At 36.2% G+C, this 20104-nt stretch overlaps 1 protein-coding gene across 5 annotated transcripts in view; it reads left to right on the top strand.

Annotated features, from left to right (window-relative positions):
* The window catches only part of PPFIA2 (PTPRF interacting protein alpha 2), a 287287-nt gene that overhangs the window by 5195 nt on the left and 261988 nt on the right, over positions 1 to 20104 (top strand). For all 5 annotated transcript variants that reach the window (XM_031055533.1, XM_031055537.1, XM_031055536.1 and 2 more), the window contains exon 2: positions 2954 to 3204. In XM_031055533.1, the coding sequence (XP_030911393.1) occupies positions 2956 to 3204 (249 nt within the window). In that variant the 5' untranslated portion in view covers positions 2954 to 2955. The remainder of the gene's footprint in view (positions 1 to 2953; positions 3205 to 20104) is intronic.

A 20104-nucleotide genomic window follows, 5' to 3' on the forward strand; every position in this document is an offset into this window, starting at 1 on the left:
TACTCAGGATATCACCACATTAGCAATCAGACCAAACTGATAATAGCAGTACTATTTATATGCTATGTTTTAGCATGAATCCCTCATTGTTTCTGTCTGTATGTGTTGTCTTGGTCATTTATGTCCTTTTGGTGTATGCAAACTAAATTCCTTTCAGGGATAACTAAGCTGGGAGCTGACTCTTACATTTAAATCTCCTGACCCTGTGTGTGAACAACATCATCCTGTGGTTAGCCAAAGGTTGACTAATACATGCACACGCCATCAGGAAATGTCAAGAACTCTTGTAACTCTGTGACATATTTCATTTCCTGTATAAAGATCCAAAAGCATGTGTGCCCTTCTATTTGTCCTCAGCTTCCAATCTTATACTACTAGGCTGTGATCGGTCTATTTGCTGACACTCCTTCTCTGTTCCTGTGAAGTTCTTCCTCTGCTTTATCTGCCCTAGCTTTTGTTGCAGTCCCTCTTGGTAAGCCTTCTTTCCTTTTGTTTTTTTTTCTTTATTTAAAAATTCTTCAAATATTCTCAGTATTTTGATTCCTTCCTGCTATCAACGAGGAAATTTGTAAAAGGTGTAATAAGGTCCTGGGGAGGTAGCTCTATTCTTCAGCATGTGCTTGGGAACAGTGTTAAATGGTGGCTGCCTCAGGATATTGAAAGCATCCCATGTGTTGGCACACGTAAGAGTGATAAATGCCAAGAAAGTTTTAAAAAAGGAAAATAAAAATGCTTTTCTAAAGGCAAGAAGACACAAATCATAGTAAATCGAGCAGCGTGGCATACTAGATCTTTCATGAAAGGCTGTAAGAAATTTTTCTTTGGTGGCCCCACAGCAAACCTGCAGTTGCTTGAGATTTTGTTCCCTTTTTTGTGGCTTGGTGACCCAGGAGCACTCTGAGAAGCCAGGTTTCCTTCCGAGTTGTTGGACCCCCACAAACAATCTGTGTGATGACATGATCCAGGATTCCCTCCCATATCTCCTGCTCCTTGCTCTTACAAGAGTCGAAGTGTCCCTTTCTGTCATGCCCTACCAGCATTTCTGTCTGGCTCAGGTTAACAGACTGCTTTGCTATATTTCTCTTCACTCTCAGGGTGGGTGAGGGAGAGGATGCAAGTGGTTCCAATGGAATAATGGCATTGATCTCCGAACTTCCAGAAAGCAATGTACATCACCAGGCTGACTGCAAGAACTGCTGTACCTTTTAAAGATTCTCCTGGGGCTGTGAGCTGTGGGAGAAAACTTCCAAATAGCAACTGCCTACACCAGGAACTGCCCACCCATTCCCTGCCTTCTCTGCTGTCTTAGTCATAGCCCAAGTTTGTTATTTGTGCTGTCAGAACAATGCAGTCCAGGGATTCAAAATAAGAACAATGCATGGCCCCCTGCCTTCCCTGAATGCAACAGCTGAGAGGGACAAGAGGTGATAATAGTGCCATAAGCATTCAACTCATGGATTCCCTTATTACCCCACAACCACTTACATGTATGTCTTCCCACATCCCCATAATGACCTTAAGAGATTTCCTATCTAGTATGAATGCAAGGTGCTGAGGCAGCAACAGCTGTCCACATAGAGCTTTCCCCGCCTATTCTCACACACTCACCAGCATTCCCACAAAGCTGTACCACTCTCACTCTGCCACAGCCTGTGTGCAGGGGTAGCAAATGCTGTGCCCTTCACACCAGAAACCTGATCTGCATGTGTAGCACATTGGAAGTAATTTCTTGAATGATGAAGCTTCACTGATGAGAATCCCCTGGGATGAGAAGTGTGACCCATGAGATGTTGATGATTGTGAGGCAGAAAGGGTTCAGTGACAATCCAGATTGTTAACTTTGATCTTGGAAAATGGGCATGCAGAGACCATGGTTTCTGGCTACCTGGTGCATACTGAAAAGTTATCATTGAACTGGGCAAGTGGCAGATGGCCTTGGGATTTTTTTAGTTATCCCTTTGCTCACAGTGAACTTGACCACCCCAAACTGGTTAGCCACAGGTGGGAGCTGAGTGGAGACTGGCAATGGATGGCCTCTTGATGAGTGCAGTGTACTTACACGATGTTGTGAGAGGTTCCTGGAGGCAAGACAGGCTCCCCTGGCTGGCATCCCGCATCCCAAGGTCCCTGGGGACAGTGGACAAAGCCGTCAACATCAGCAAGCTCTCCCAAAGATTCCTAAAGCTTCTCACTGAACATGAAGTGGGGGTTTGAGATTTTTGTAAAAAGCTTTGGAGCTGAAGTATGGGACTAGGTGATGTTATTTGCTCTGCTCAGGACAGATTTAAGAAACAAACAGTGATTCTGTTCCTGGTAATTCAATTTGCACAAGATATCATAGGGATGTAATTAGCAGAGTTTCTAGTTCTTGACCTCTTACTGAGCAAGCTCACTGGAGAATAACTTCCCCTGAGGATGGAAATAACTAGATAGAAAAATAGATTAACCTGGCATTGTTAAGGCAGCATGATACTGGATCAATGGTTAGCCCAAGCTGTACTGTAGAATTGCCTAGAGGAAGACAAAATCTGGCAATTAGTGGCAGCTATTGACATCAATACCAACAATTCAACAATGAAATTAAGTAAGAGAAGGGACAAAAGCAACAATAAGGGAGACTACAATTGCAGAGGAAGTATTTTCTGTTATTTTAAGAGAGTATTATTTCCCAAACTATTAATTTAAAATATTCTGTAACCCTCCATCTCCTTCCAATCAGTCTTCTTTAGTTTTGGGAAGCACTTTCAAAGTCTTTGCTCTATGGAATTAGTCACTGTATTTAATCCCTCTCTATTGATCATCTGATTAACATTGCACACAAGTTTAAAAGTGGGAACAATGCAATAATCTACTAACTGTGTCCATGTGACAGAGTTTATTATTCCTCTTATGAAACATCCTCAAATGTTTTCGCTACTGAAGAGCTGTTCCTTGATTTGTGTTTGTTTTAAAGAAATGATGTGTGAAGTGATGCCAACGATAAACGAGGACACCCCGATGAGTCAACGGGGGTCCCAAAGCAGTGGCTCGGACTCGGATTCTCATTTTGAGCAGCTGATGGTGAACATGCTGGATGAAAGGGACCGTCTCCTGGATACCCTTCGGGAGACACAGGAAAGCTTGTCACTTGCGCAGCAACGCCTACAGGATGTCATCTACGACAGAGATTCCCTCCAGCGACAGCTGAACTCAGCACTGCCTCAGGTATGTTGTTAACAAAGATTTTTTTTTTTTGTTTAGGTTCACTAATTTTTGAGTTAACACCAATTACTTTAACCCTAATCAGTATGCATTCCTTGAGGTCCAAATTTTGCTCCCATTGATGTCAGCTTCAAAACTCCTATTGAATTAATAGAACCTGGTTTGACCTGTATTGGACCTGTTTTCATATTTAAGTGTAGGAGTAATGCTGTTGACTTGAAGGAGAGCAAGATTAAGGCCTGTAGCTACTGGTTCTTTTGGCTGTTGCTCTAGCATTTACAACAGGTGAGGAATCATTTAAATAAAAGATCTAGAGGCAGAAATAAAGAAGAATGAGGATGTCTTCTAGAGACTTGTAATAAACAAAAAATAAAACTAACTAATGTAGTTAAATAAGTTATGACACAAGCCCAAAAAAAAACCTGATACATTAATAGTTTAATTTAATTAAGTTTAAATATTTATATAAATCTCATTATCTGAAGTTACCCTAGTCTTTTTTAGGAACTTCAAAACTGAATGACTTCAGTTAAAATACTAGTATGATATATGTCAATAATATGTATCAATAGAAATGTTTTTAATATACTAGAATTAAAAGCAAAGGAAGATTTTACTTCAGTCTGCGTATGTGGCCAGAGGTTGGAATGATACCATGATTCAAAATTCAGACTTTCTCCGTGTTTCTTTCTTTGTGTCTCTCAGCTGTCATGTATTAGGGAATGTGACCGTGACGGCCTAGGGAGGAATTAGGACTGTGTGGTTGGAATGAAGAGGCAATAAGGATGAATGAAATAAGTAAGAAAATTTTTAAGGGTAGAAGAGGAAAGCGGCACCCTCTGGAATAGGGAACAGCAGCTCCCTATTCAAGGGCTAACCTCAGTAGGTTTTTGAAATATCTTGGGATAGGACAAAATAGGGGGAGAGAAAGAGAGAGACACTGTAATCATTTGAAGAACAGCATTAGTAACTTGAGCATTAGCTCCAGACAATAAGAATGCCTGCAGCTGTTTTGGGACAAACAAAAAGGAGTAGCAATGATCTTGATAAACTGTAAAATCAAGGTTGGTTTTTTTTTCCTCTTTATTTGTGGGCAGTTGAGCTTCTTTTTGCAGGTATCTCTACATAGAAGAGTGGAAAAGAATAAGTGTAAGACAGCATAAATCCTTTACCCAAAGATTTGCTGCTGGAAATCCAAAGAAGAGAGGATGCTCTGCATCTGTGAAGTCCCATTCAGTGTGCTGCACAGTGTGCAGAGGCGCTCTCCACTGAGCCCATAGTGAGGTATTTTTGTTGAGCACTAGCAGGTGTCTAAGCCCTAATAAGTCTTGCATATGCAGAACTCCAGCTAAAATGCTGGAGACTAGCTAAGGAAAATCATATTCATTATAATGCCATACAGAGCCTAAAAGAAATAAATTCTAAGGAAATGGATCACAATAGTATTTTATTCTTTATTTTTTCTAGTAAGAAATAAAGATTAAAATTATATTTTGTTACATAGTTTTGACTGATAGCTATACACCTGCTAAAAGCAATAGATTTGTCAGATGAATGCTTTGGTCTGCCATGTACCATTAAGAATATGTTGCAGGTAGCATTCATCCTTACATCTAAGAGAGATGTAGGTTTCCCATATGAGAAACTGTGTGACACACTGCTTACACCTTAAAGCAGAATCAGGCTTTATGTCCATCAAATATGTTATCTAGATCTTCATGTAAGTAATTAAATTCTTATAAGTACAGAACACTGGCTTAGTAATATAACATTTGAGTAATAGAGTCTTTCAAGGATGTAATTTTCATATCACTGCCATACTATTTAGTTCCAATTCTGGACTTGAGATATTCTATATAGTACTTTCACAGTTTTTTGGTTTATGGTTTTATGAATGGCAAGCTTGCCTTGCTAACTGCCTGTTGTAGCCTTCTGACAAAGTATTACCTAGGACTTATTACCTAGTGGAGAGGAAGATTTCTCTCTTTACTCAGTTTAGGAGGAGAATATACAAATATACGATATCTATGTGATAATTATCATTTAGTTGTGGTGTCTAATGAGTCTTGCTTTATCAGAATTTATTCTTTTAGTTCTTGATCCCTCGAGTGGTTTTCAAAATTCAATTATTTCTTAGTATTTACATAGTGCTTTATTAGTAGAAACTGTGTATTGACACAGTTGTATTCCAAAGCATTTTTGTTAGGACACTGTTTTTGCTTATTGTCTAAGTGTTTACAGTGAAAAATATGTTCTGGAAAAATCATTACACTTGTAATAAATAGAACCTGCACAAAAAGAGCTTGCATGAAAACTCAGCCATTGAAAAATATTGTCTGATGGGAAATAGGAAATCATAAATAACATTGAATGGGAAGCTTGTGCTATTAGTTAATGCTGTTACAGCTGTTAAGGCTGCAGCCAATGACTGTAAATGTCTTTAAGTTTTTATACTGGTCTGCACTGCAACAGAACAATGTACAATTAACTATATCTTTCAAATCTGAGTTACATAAATATAGTTGTCATGCTAAATGCTATCATTGAAATAAATTTTATTTCCATTAGATTGGCAGTTTTAACTTTATGAACATCTGTGTGCAACTGAACAGCTATGTTTGAGGAAGGAAGGAAAAAGTGAGCAGTAAATTACAGATCAGCTAGTCTAAATAAAATAACAGGGAAGACTTTAATCTTGTTTTGGAGGAAAATCTAATGATACGTCAAAAAGCTAACTTAAAAATATGACAAGGGTTTATCAAAATTATCTTTATACAAAGTAACTCAACATGACTCTCTGCTACCAGACTTTTTAGATTGGGGAACTACAGTATCCCTAAAATGATATCTTTTGAAGTCACCTCATTTAAATTTCCAAGGTGTGTAAGGAAAAGCAATGTAATAATTAATAAGGTCGTAATAAAAGAGAGAGAGGAAAAATTTTCACTTACAGTAGACTGACAGGATGGAAGGAGAGTAGTAGTAGTTAATGTATTTTGAGATAAGCTTTTACTTATTTGAGCATAAAAAGAAGCATGCTAGTGGAAATTTCAGATGACACAAAATTAAGTTGAATTTTGAACTAAGGGAGTATTATAATACACAAGAACAAAAGTAACAGTGGTGGGATGGTAGTGCATGGTAAAAGGGTAAGTGCCTTATATCTAGCAGATAATAAAAAAAATCAAGACCTTTTACATAGCAGTAGTAAAGTGGGATAATATTTGGTTTACAATGGTGGTAGGCAGCCAGTGGGAGGTTAGAAATGGAAAGTACAATTTTGAAATGTGTTATGTAAGCGACTTCTGTTGGAAGTAGGTAAATATTAATGCAGTTAGACCAAGGGGTGGTTTGGACTTTATTTATTTGAGTTTTGGCTCAGTAGTGATTGAGTCAACCTCAAATTTGAAGAGATTAAGAAAAACACTGCTAGAGGAAAGAGTAAGTAATATTTTCTGTCTGAAAAGACTAATTGAAGATTTCTTATTTCTGGGGGAAACTGGCTTGAGAGGGACTATGAGTGATTTCATAGATTTTCTTGGAGAGACAGGAAGATGGAATGAACAGGTAAAGATGAAAGAAATGTTTTAAGCCAAAAATAATGTTGATGAAGGAATAAATGATTATAGGGTACCATGAATAAAGATAGGTCATTCATCAAAAAAAGGTCTTGCATTATGGAGGAATGGCATCTTTCTTAGACAAAGACACAGTGAAAACCCAAAGCTGTTTTCAAGATGAAGCTGGTATAAAAGTCATAATACCTTTGCTTAACCTGTGAACTGGACCCAAAACAATTCTTCAGATTCTTTATTTCAAACTTGATTTTGGAGATACTCAGAATCTAGTTCACAAGTGGTCTTGTTTATTCTTCTCAAAGCTGCCTGTTGACAGAGGAAGCTTCTAAGGAAAGTGTGTCTGGGTCTGCAATGCATGATCCCCAACAACAGGAATTTATTGCATTTAGGTCATGACTCTTAAATCCAGGAAAAAAAATTGCTAAATACAATGAACTACACTGTAATGAGGAAGCATACAATCTAAATACTTAATATTGTGGTTTTGTTTTATTGGAGCAAAATAAGGTCTTTTACTGCAGCATAAGAAAGTGTTCTACTTAAAAGGTTAGGAGCTCTAACTCCGTTTTTGAGTGCTAAAAAGAGGAAAATGTTTAGTTACAACTTTCTCAAGCAAATTTAACCATAATCTTCTCTAAGCTAAATAGTCTAGAAAATACCACCTTGATTAGTTACCTTGTAAACAAACTGGAAAAATACAGCATACGCCATTGCAAGACTTCAAATGACACATAGAATGATGAGTTGTAAATGCATTCTGATAAACAAGACTGAATGAGTCTTGGTTTTTGGTTATTTTACTGCTTTTTTTAGCCTTTCAAGAATAAGTTTCAAGGTATGAAAGGTATTATTTATATGAAGATGTTAATAAATTATCACTCTCTAGTCAAGTTTATTTTGTTCATTAATAATGTACTTACTGATTTACTTAGAAATTATTATTCACAGAATAGTTGAGGTAGGGAAGGACCTCAGGAGGTCACCTTGTCTAGCTTTTCTGTTGCAGCAGGGTTACTAAGAACAGGCTGCCCAGGACTGTGTCCAGATGGCTTTTAAATATCTCTGAGGGTAGACTCCACAGCCTCTCTGGGCAACCTGTGCCAGTGCTCAGTCACCCTTACTGTAAAAAGTAAAAAATGTTTCCTGATGTTCAGGAGGAACCTTCTGTGTTTCCATTTGTGTTCATTGTCTCTTCAATATTACATTACCAGAAAGTCCTGATTTTACTGATAATTTATGGTAGCAGATTTTATTTTTAGTGGCTGTAAGTCTTTTCATGTATTGATTATCGGAATCTGCACCTATGATACATCTTTTTTAGTACTATTGGCTGTCAGTAGTCAACTCATTATTTTCCATATGCCTTAGCATAGTTTCCAGGAGGATCAGGAGGATCTGCTCCATGGTCTTGCTGGTCACTGAGGTGAAACTGACTGGCTTTCAGTTGCCTACATCTTCCTTTTTACCCTCCTTAAAAATTAGGGTTACCTTTCTCGTTTTCCAGTCAGTGGAAACTTCACAGGGCTGACACAACTTCTCAAATATGATGGATAATGGCTTAGACACTTCATCCATCAGTTCCCTCAGGACATGTGGGTGCATCTCATCAGCTGCTATGGACTTGCACTCCTTGTACATAATCTCAAACCTGCTCTTCAGTGAGTGCTTCTGCATTCTCCCAGTCCATGCCTTTGCCTTCTGCAAGTCGGGGTGCTGTGGCTGGAGCACAATGTGTAGTTTGCGCAGCTTTAAACCGCTTAACTTATATGAGTTGAATTCTTCTATGCATGGGTATAAAACCTCCTGTCTTTAAAAAAGACCTTTTAAAACTAAAGCAGTCTAGATTTTTTATTCCTTGGTAGAGATCATTGAATAATTTATACTGAAAGAGACCATTGGAAGTCTATTTTCTTTCATTTTTTAAACTTATTTTGTTTATTTCCAGCAAGTTTGAGTATGTTGTGATTTGAGTGAATCTCTCTGGTGGAGATCTAAACACGTAGTTCTAGTTGAGTTTAAATTCTTTTGAATGCTGCAAAAATATTTTTTTTCTCTGCAATAGATATTATTGTCAGCACTGTTTGCAAATCTTTCTGGATACTGATGGTAGGATTGTTTGGAGTGTGGAACTGCAATACTAAAAGGAATCTTTTTGTGTCCTCTGGTACCCCATAGATTTCAACTAAATTGTAATTGTTAGCTACAATAATTCAGTAATAAAATCAGTAATAGAAATATAGTAGTAATCATTAAGGTTTTATTTGATCTAATAAGATACCACTCATTTAGAAATGCTTACTGGAGGCATGATAGAAGGGAAAATCCAAAGAGGGAAATGTAATGACCTTGTTTTATTGAACCAGTTTATGTAATTTGATCAATGTTAACCTTTAATAGAATTGTGATTAGAGAATTTTGTTGATAGACTTGCATTTTCTTCCAATACAGTGAGCAATGACTTTTTTACTGCCAGAGACAAGAAAGGTATAGGGAGACAACAGTAAATCAGTAGGGCCTTATTCTGAGGTTGTGTTTTCTGTTTTAGATGTGTGTGTGTATAGTACATGGATACAAAATACTGGCATTGCAAAGATACATGTATAGATACAAAAATAAAATAGCCTGACATAAATAAATACACAGATTTAAACAGCAATAATTAAAATAGACTTTGTTTATTTAGGATTGGGCATTTGCTGTTTGGGTGAAAATAATACCTTGACCCACAGTATTGTTCCCAAAACAGCTCCTTCTCCTATGATGAAGATGGAATGATGGCTTTTTTTCACTCTTTATTTCTTTCTGGCTGTGCTGAAGAACACAGAGTACCAATGGCATCCTGTATATTTGAATGAATAATCAGTACTTTTTCTGAGGTTCTAAAAACATCCTCTTGTGTGAAGGACTTCTGTAAGTTCTCCATTTTTTTTTTAATCTTGCAAGATTATGCATTTTTCTCAAATTTCCAGGGAATAATTTAAGAAGAATTCCAAGTAGTGAAATGGAGATCTGAGTGGAATGTGTCTGAAGGGAAAGTTCTGAGTTTTCTGTTTCAAAAATCCAGTGATATGCTCTGTATTCATGTGTAAAAACTAAAGCTTGAGCCAGTGTTTGTTTCCATCTCTGAATTTCCTGTGGTTTATAGTTTTGCTGCCTACTAAATATAAACATGTTAATTTTCAGGTGTTCTGAATCCATGTAGTTCCCACTAAAATCAATGCAAGTAGCAAAAGTGTTTGTGACTGCCAAAATCAGTTCAGATTGCTAAATAACAGAAATATTTTCTTAAACAAATTGGAATGATGCTTTTTTGCTAATTATTTTAACTGTTTGTCTCAAGATGCTAACATTGAGGGAAGCATATTGAGATGTATGCAAAAAATCAGATACTAACCATAACTATCGGTTCTAATAGAGTAAATATGGAAATACATGTTTTTACAGGATTTAAATGTAGAGGGGAGACAGAGCATCTGGAAATCAAAGAAAACTTGGCATTATAAAGTTGCAATAGTTTAAGTGCAACACAATGCTAGAGTATTAGTTGTGTCCAACCTAACAAATGTTTAGGAAAAATTTAAGGTTTTTCTTCCTTGGTAACAGAACATGTAACATAACAGCGCGTGGCAGTTTTTTCCACATAAAATTGAATGAAAGTTGTTTTCATAGTGTTAAATACAAATTTTATTCTAATGGATGACTCCTAACTAATATTATCTGATAAAAGGCAGATTGAGATATCTGTGGTATAAGTAAGACACTGCTTTAGCTGGGTCTTCTCTGGACTATCTTTTTTTCTTTTTTAACTGCCATCATATTCCAAACAGAGCTGTAGGGGGATAGAATATAAGAAAATAAAGATAGTGTAGAAATTAATCTTACCCCTGAGGAGTTGCAGCTGGGCCAATTATCAAAGATTGGGAACAGGCCTGACTTTAACAGGCCACAGCTGTAACCAATGAGAAGAAGAGTGCTATAGAAGAGTGGGGTGGCTGGTTGAGAAGGGAGCTGGAGTAATTTGGCTCCTTTGTGAAGACGAAAGAGTCAGTGCTCTGAGGAGCTGCCCATGAGAAACACCCAGAAGGTATGAAACTTTTGTGATAAGGAGACAACAGTATGGACCCCCTGCAAGAAGATGAAAACACAGAGCACTGTTAAAGGTATAATTATACTTACAAGTAACAACTTGAATTCTTTTCAAGTATGAGTTTATTTCCTTGCTCTTGTGAAGTTCTGTGTATACAGTAACATATCACAAATAATTATAAGCAGGAGATTTTATCTTAAAAGCTTTGGACTTAATAAATACTTGATGACTGAAGGAGACTGATGTGGCAATCCAGCAGAGGAGTAAAGTGGGATATGGGGAAAAAATACAGAAACTTAAATATTTAGAGGAGGAAGAACATGTGGTGAATGCCTGAAGCAATTAGCAAGACTATGTTCTCCCATTTTGCTCTGCATCTGCTTCATAAACATTGACATCAATTATTTTAGCTTGAACCAGGTACATCAACTGCTACATTAACTATTGATGGCTCATTATCTGAAGGTTTAGAAAGACTCACAAATGAATATGAGGAAAAAATATAATGGTGCTGGTCAACAGAACAGAGCATAGATGGTTATCCAAGTCTCTATATATTAAGCTGTTACCATTAAAATTAAAGACACTGTAGCTTTAATAACAGCCATAGTCATGGTTTTTGTCCCCTAGTTTTCATAACAGCTATAGTCATGCCTCTCAGCGTTTAAGAAGCATTTGACCAATGGTTTCAACAATGTGATTTAACTTTGTCAGCCCTGAAGTGGTCAGGCATTAGAACTAGATGATTATTTTAAGTCCCTTCTAACTGAACTATTCTATGCTGTTACACAGTGAGGAAGAGCTGGAAAAAAATTAGTGCAATTTTATAAAACTTAAATGTGATAATTTTCTTTTTGCTCATGTCCTTCAAAGTGGATGGTAGAGGCTGACACATCATCCAAGAACACTGTGAAAACATATTGCCTTTTTTTAAAGTTGTCTATTAAAAGCAAAGAAAATGCAGAATATTTAAGAATCAGCTTTTAGAAGTGTCTTATTCAGGCTGTCTTCTATCTTAATAATTTCCCATAATGAGTATTCACTCAAAACAATAAAATTATGTTAGGGGCATGCTTTTTATTTTAAAAGTAGGGATAATTTAGTTCTTATTCAAGTGTGTAGAGTTTTCCTGTTGACTCCGAAGAAATAGGTTTGTTTTTATTGATGAATACGTATCTTTCATATGAGCCCCGGGAATCTGAACTTCTACATATAGAAGTTAAGGGCCAGTAACTTTATTTAGTGTAATGTAACATTTCTGTAGTCTACTCAAGAATCTGTTCCAAATCATAGTTTGCTGAGTATATCTTCTTATCCTTTAAGTTGTTTTCCTATTTAGGATCAGATTATAGGCTTTTTTTCTTTTAATTATTGTTGGTGAACTGCATTCTTTACCATGTATGAGTTCTAAAAAAATCCCAATTATACTGTGACAGTTGATTTGTTATGACAGCCAGTCATCTGTCAAAACAGAAAATATTAAATAAATATTGGAGACTTACAGTAAGGTTTTTTGTTGTAGGTTGGTTTATTTGAAATTATGAAGTAACCAAAATTACAGATTTGTTTTTTTCCTGCATTGGATTTTTTTAAATGATACTCTAAGCAGAAGGGAACATAGGAATAAGTAAAGGGAAGGAGCAATAAGGAAATGGTATTCTTTATCAAAGGGACAGAATTTTCTAAGCAGGGGTAGAGCCAACGTCAGTCTGTGCAGGAAGTAAAGCCCTGGGCCAGAGGGCTAGGACAATCAGTGTGAAGGGTTTTCCACTTATTTCAGTCAATGACAGAACTAGTCCTTAAAGATTAAGTAGTTAAGGAGCGAGTTGATCAAGGGGAAAGAAGGAGACCTGGGGATGCTGGTGACAGTGGCTGAACATGAGCCAGCTGTGCCCAGGTGGCCGAGACAGCCAATGGCATCCTGGCCTGGGTCAGCAATAGTGTGGCCCAGCAGAACCTGGACAGGGATTGTCCCTGTACTTGGCACTGGTGAGGCCACACCTTGAGTCCTGTGTCTGGTTCTGGGCCCTTCACTGCAAGACATTGAGGTGCTGGAGAATGCCCAGTGAAGGGCAACAAGGCTGGGAAGGGTCTGGAGCACAAGTCCTACAAGGAGTGGCTGAGGGAGCTGGGGTTGTTCAGCCTGGAGGAGAGAAACCTTAGGGGAGACCTTATTGCTCTGCACAGCTTCCTGAAAGGAGGCTGTAGCCAGGTGGGCGTTGGTCTCCTCTCCCAGGCAACAGGGACACGACAAAATGAAATGGCCTTAAGCTGAGATGGGGACGTGAAGGTCGGACATCAGGAGGAATTTCCTCAGTAAAAGGGTGATTAGCCATTGGGATGGTGAGCCCAGAAAGGTTGTGGAGTCACTATCTCTGAAGATGTTTAAGAAGAGACTGGATGTGACACTTTGTGCCATGGTCTAGTTGACAGGGTGGTGTTTGGTCATAAGTTGGATTTGATGATCTCTGAGGTCTTTTCCAACCTAATTTATTCTGTGATCAAAAGTGCTCATGGACATTCTCACTATCAAAATAAGCCTCATGAGAGTATCTGAATATGAAGTGCAAAATTCTCATTTTTTGTATTTTTTCCTGTCATAATGACAAATACATTATAAGTATTGAACACTGAGACAATTACTGCATTAAATTTTTTTTTTCATTTCCTGGAGAAAAACCAAAACCACTTTCTTTAGCACTATGAGTACAAGTGCTGTTTGGGGAAACGTGTTTTGGAGATTGAACTTGGGGATTACATACTAAGTTTGTATTTTTCTACTTTCTCTGCTTAATAATATCAGGCTGACATTGGAAATAATGAATATCCAAAACATTAAGGTAGGCTAAACACATTTGCAACGTTTTCTTTTCTCAAAGGTCAAGGATTAATATTATCTCATATAATTGGTGAATAAGCCCATTGTTGTATATCTTTGGTCAAAGCATGTAAAGACAATACCTCTGAATTGGTGAACACTAAGTTCATTAATAATTGCCCACATTAAATTAATTCTTGATTAGCAGTAAAATCTTGATATTATAAATATTCCAAGAAAAAGTGGGGTATTTTAAGATAGAGAATTTCTTCTTCAATAATTGATACACATTCATATCAGATTCAGATGCTCTGCTGTAATTTGGTTTGCTCTTTGTATCTGCTATAAACTAGCATAAACTTTGTAAGGCAAAACACATTTAAAATTCTAACCCTTTATATGTGGAGAGTAAATTAACTGACTTTTCCCATTTCTTTATTCCATTTATTGAATATTCAGCTACTTTCAGTAGCTCATTTTCCTATCCATGTAACTCTACTTAGGCTCTTAGCTTTAATACAAATTTAAAAGTCTACTGTATTAAGAAAGAAATCTATATTTTTATTTTTGTAGTCCTAATGATTTTCAGAGTGATCTACTACTACTACTTCTTGCCACAACTGTGGCATGCTGTTATGAGCATACAGTCAACAATCTAACAGTAACTCACATCTTGTATATATTCCCTACAGAAGCTTGATATTTGGATTGTGTGGACAGTTCTGAGGAAGTATTGTTGACTGAAAATTGTAATTTCAAAAAATGCTTTCAAGAAGCAGCACAGTTTTTCACAAATTGAATGACTGTGCCTTTATAAATTCTCAGATTAAGTCTTCAGAAATAATACTGTGCATGGGCAGTATTTTCATGCAAAACAGAAACGTCTGCTTACTTTCTGAGTATCAGTGAAGATTACTTGGGAACGTGTAGGGGGATAGAATATAAGAAAATAAAGATAGTGTAGAAATTAATCTTGCTCCTGAGGAGTTGCAGCTGGGCCAATTATCAAAGATTAGGGACAGGCCTGACTTTAACAGACCAATGTTAAAACTGTAACCAACAAGAAGAAGAGTGCTATAGAAGAGTGGGGCGGCTGGTTGAGAAGGGAGCTGGAGTAATTTGGCTCCTTTGTGAAAAAGAAAGAGTCAGTGCTCTGAGGAACTGCCCATGAGAAACACCAAGAAGGTATGAAACTTTTGTGATAAGGAGATAAATGTATGTTCCTGTTGTCATCTTATTGCAGGGGTTCCATACTGTTAAGTATGAAAGTTGATAACTGGATCTCCAAACCAAATGGCTGCACAAGATCTCAACCTAAATCAGACTTGGGAAAATGTGTACATTTGTCATAAAATTTCTGATTGCACTATTTCAGCTGGGTGCAATTCTTCTTAATATAATCATGCTTGAATCTGAACCATACACTGATAGTTATTTTCTGGTTTTATGTATCCATAACAATTTGGTTTCTTACTTCCATATTACAGTGCTATGATAGCAAGCATTACAAGATCAGTTGCAATTTAAGGAATTAAAAAGTCAGTGTTCTGATCTATGTTCAAAGATACAGAAAAAAGAAATTCTTTATTGCTGGCCATTATTTGTATTCTCAAGCATTATAAAGATAGAATCACTTTTGCCCTGGACAGAATAAACCAGAAAGTACTTATCTTCTAGAAAAGTACTAACAGATAAGTATGAAATGTTTTAAATGCTGCTTGTCCTAATCCAGTACTGCATTTTTGAGTCCTACACCATGATGCCTCTTTGTTTTTCAAAATAACCTTGCTACCTAATTGGCATGGTGTTAATGATGTGCTAGGACTCCCTTTAAAATAGTCACAAAAGTGTTTCTTCTACCCACAGTTTAGAAAAAAAGAGATTTTACACTTAGAGGTGGTTTTAATTCTATTTTAAAGATGACATCCAGATAAGAATAAAATCTTTCTTTCTCACTGGTTGTTTAAATAAACAAAAACCTATTCATATGGCGCTGAACTGAATGTAAAGCGGGGATTTTCTAGGCCTATATGTTATGAACTGGTACATCTTTACAATTCCTCGTTTGAATTTCCAGAGATGGGAGAATGACTTCAGGAATAACATATAGGCAAGTGTTTCCAAGTTTATAAACACATAAATTGGTTTCCAGAGTGCACACATACCAGCTGCTCACAAAGAATTATTAAAAAGAGGGCTTAATGAAAGGAGGTGGATAAGGACAAGGCCTATACTGATCACCAGAATGCTTTCTGAGATTTCTGTCATTTGCAGCTGAGGGCAAGTTTTAAACTTCCGTTTATATGCTAATCCTAAACTAGAAGTGTTTGTGTTCCAAAACTGATGTAGTCACTTTTGAGCCTCTTCCACATACTCTGAGTTTTTTAAAAATGTATCACTTAGGATATCACCAGCTGATATCCTCACCTCCATGAAGACCTAACACATCTGAAGAATCAGGCACAATAAAAAAAAAGGATTTAGATATTTGTATGCCAGTCTTGTGCATGAATGACTTGTTTGAATGCAATAAATGAAATAAATGTAAGAAAACATACATTATATTCATTAATTACAAGCTACTGATTCAGATGTACTTAAAAATCTGAAAGTAGATGTGACAACATCCAATATTAAGTTGCATTTAGTGGACTCATAAATGCAAGTAAGGAGGAAGAATGAAAAGATGTTGATACTAAAGAATGAAAAATACTGTTGGGGTTCTCTTAATAGCCCTGCATCTGAGGGGAGTAAGAGCACATTGTAGATTGTCCTTGCAAAATTCTTCTGTTGTCACTTTTGCACAGGACATATCCTTGAGTAAGAACGTAACCTGCCTACCTTGTCTTTTTCCATGAGTCACTTGTGACTCACGATTGTTGTACATTGTCCTCCAGAAATGAGTTGTTTTGTGAGCATAAAGTGTGCTGTGTATGAAGAACTGCGACATAAGTCAAAGTCACAGTAGATGTTATAAGAACATTCCCATGGAAGGTTATACATTAGCAGAATTTTAAATGGGTTGTGACATCATCTGTTTTGAAAAGGATAATGCTCTACATGCTGAAGTTAAGTAATATATTTCTTTTTCTGACAGGGTGGTAATTTTGTAATGTAGTAATACAAGCTATATAATTTGTTTTAGCCATAATATCCATCAGAATCCTTCTTTTAATTTTTATTACTGAAATCCATATTTGTTTCTGTTGGAGACTTGAGGTTCTTTTCCCATGTCAGACCTTTTTCCCAAAAACCTTCTGCAGCTTGTGCCTTCTTAAAGGAATTATTTTTTTGTAACATATACACTTGTTTGCCTTTTAAGCATGGGTTTACAAGGAATATAGATAAAGCACTAATGGCTGAGTATACCCAGTCTTGGATGAACTGCTATTACTGGAGGAGTTCTTGTAGTAATAAGAAATCTTCTGATAACCAAGAATTTCTATTAAAATTCAAGTGCTTCTGAAGAAAACCTTCTATTGATTTGTATTTTTAAAAAATTACAAAATTAATGTCATTGCATAATCAAACTGTAAAATGTTATTAGTTATCTAAAACATTTTTTAAATCATACATTGCATGTTCCATGAAAGAGAAATGCTTTAAAATATTTTTCAGTCTTTCATGCTACAGTTTTAATGGAATATTTTTGAAACATTTAATACAAATGCATCTTTGAAATTTTTTTTTTAAATCACAGAATTCAGTATTGACATCAGAGACTTCATTTTGTGAAGAAAGTAATTTTTGCATAATTTCTATTTTGACAGCCAGACCTGTTTTTTTCAGAGCTTGTCATGACTACGTTATTGTTTTTGTTAAGAAAAAAAATTGAAAAATTCAAGACATTTCTTTACACACGTTGAAACATTTTTTAACATCTTAATGAAATGCTTATAGTTTTTATTTATAAACAGTCTTCTGCCTTGAATCTACCTATTTAAAAAGAAAAAAATCACCTTCAGCTAGAATAACAAATTACAGCTGAAATAAAGTTTGTTTTTTGTTGTCAAAGGAATCAGAAAAAAAATTGCTCTGTAGTGTAGAAGGTAAAACAATTTATTAAGAATTAAAACAGTTAATTGCTAAATGCTCAAAACAGCAAAATCAGTGTGAGTTTGATTTGCTACTTACCCTAGTCTATTTCACCAAATTCTTCTTCCGTATGTAAATATGATGATTTACAAAGAGGAGCAGCTAGGACTCTGCCTAGCCATTCACACTCCACTTTTGGTAATGATTACTTTAGGACCATGTCCACATATGTGGTTTTTTTGTCTCTTTTAATGGGCTATAAAATTCGTCAGTATTTCATGTAGGTGTGAAATTTTGTATGTGCCCATTTCTCTTCTGTTTTAGTAAAAGGACACATGGTGATTATTCTGCCTTCCAGAAACATTAGAGTTCCAACTTTGTCTCTGTTCATAGCTTGCAAAAAAAAAAAAAAAAGAAAATACTGTGGTGTGGCTTGATCTCATTAATTCTTTTTTAAAAGGCAAAGTATTTAGAAAAAATGAGCCCATGCTTCTATTTAACTAGTTCTTGTTCTGTAGTTTAAAATAAAAAAAATAGTTCAGCCTATATGCCCATATAAATTGCCAATATTTAGATACCTTGCACCTGATTTATGTAAGAAACTTCCAACGAATTATTTAGGGAGCTTTCTGTGCTCACTCTCATCCAAGCAGCTTGGTCTCCTAACCCTTGTCTCCAAAAGTAATTAATACACTGCATTTGACATTAGTGGCTTTATTTTTGAGTCGAAGTCTGTCTGTTCTACTACTGCCATGGCATATACAAACTTTTTGGTTGGGAAATGTCATTAATATTCTGTTTGGGATTTCAGGGAAAATTGGCCTTTAGGACCTCCAGGGGCTGCATAAGGCCATTTCTTACTAAGCTTTGTATAGAGATCTTTCAAAGCTTATTCTATCACATTTGGTTATTCTGGAGTTCAGTAACTAAAGCTTGTAGTTCCACATTTTGGGCATACTAGGAACTGACAACCTCATTTGTTGTTTAATAGCTATGAGGTGTTCAGTATTACTGAGCACATGGAGGCAAAAGAAAGTGACCAGAATCATTCAATGCGGTTGAAAGGTTTGCAGTTTCAGCAAAGTGGTTGGAGTACACTGGGAATAACACACAGGATGGTCTCTAAATTCTTGCCTTATGGCATTTGGGCAGAGTTTAGTTTCAACTGATTGGAGCAAGCTGTCATTTTACATATCAAAATATAACATGAAGTTTAATTTAACAAAGTTTCATACTTATGTGGTGTTATTCACCAGGTTGAAAGGTTATGGAAAGTAAACAGAGCAGTTTACTCTTTTTTCTTTAAACACAGTTTTAAAAACTATGAGTAAACAGAGCAGTTCACTCTTTTTTTTAACACTTTTGTTGGTAGGAATGCTCCTGAATGATGAAATTCTTCATTTGTATATCTGTCCCCTATAGAAGATGTCTTTTTGTTCATAATTTACTGTCTCCTCTGAAAAACTGAGAAACATGTATTTTTTTCCTGTCTTGAGCAGCTAGAGTTGTTTCCATGCTTACTTTCAGTAAAAAACTCAAAAATTATTTGCAGAAGTTAAGCTTCATTTCTTAGGGCTGAGGAGCAATTGCATCAAGGAGTGAGGAGATAATCTGCTGTAGATAATTTTTTCTTTCTTTGTTCAGGGTCACTCATCTGATGGAAACATTGCAGGAAAATTGAGAGTAATCTTACAACTGCCTTCAGTCAATGATGAACAAATTGCCTTTGTAGATTGCACATCTGCTTTTCTTGTTCTAAGCTGTCTCCTGTCTCCCTCAAATATAAGCGGAAGACAGTGAAGCAGTTAATTCTTTTTAATGGAGAAAGGTCTTAGCCTGAAGCCTACATCTCACATGTATTATATGTGTAAACCCCTCCCCCCCCATGTCAATAATTGTATCATTTTTATTTCGTTTTTAAATTATGCTCCTTTTGAAAGTGATTGTAACAATTAGGAACCTGCATTTTTAAAAATTAGAAATAACAGAACAGCTATGATTTGAAAGAACAGCCTTCTTTCAGAGGTATAACTTGTGCTTGTGGGATAATAGTGCATGTAAGCTATAGATAATGTAGTCTTGTGCATCAAACTACCTACTTAGGAATTTGAATAGAGCAGTGAGTAATAATATTCACATTTGTTTCTATTAATTCAGTCTGCAGAAGTAGTTTGAATACAAAATGAAAAATTTGAAACTCTATGCTTGGCAATCTGTAAATGGGATGTAAGTGTGCAGGGAGGAAATGAGTCTTGTAAAAAACTACACTTCTCTGTGATGAGGAAAAGCTCAGGAGTACTTTGGTTTGCCTCTGCCCTATGAAGCCATCGTTCAGTCACTTAAATTTGCTGTTTATCAAATTATTTCCTTTCAGTTTCTTTACAT

Source organism: Geospiza fortis, unplaced genomic scaffold (assembly GCF_000277835.1).
Source record: "Geospiza fortis unplaced genomic scaffold, GeoFor_1.0 scaffold166, whole genome shotgun sequence".
NCBI lineage: Eukaryota > Metazoa > Chordata > Aves > Passeriformes > Thraupidae > Geospiza > Geospiza fortis.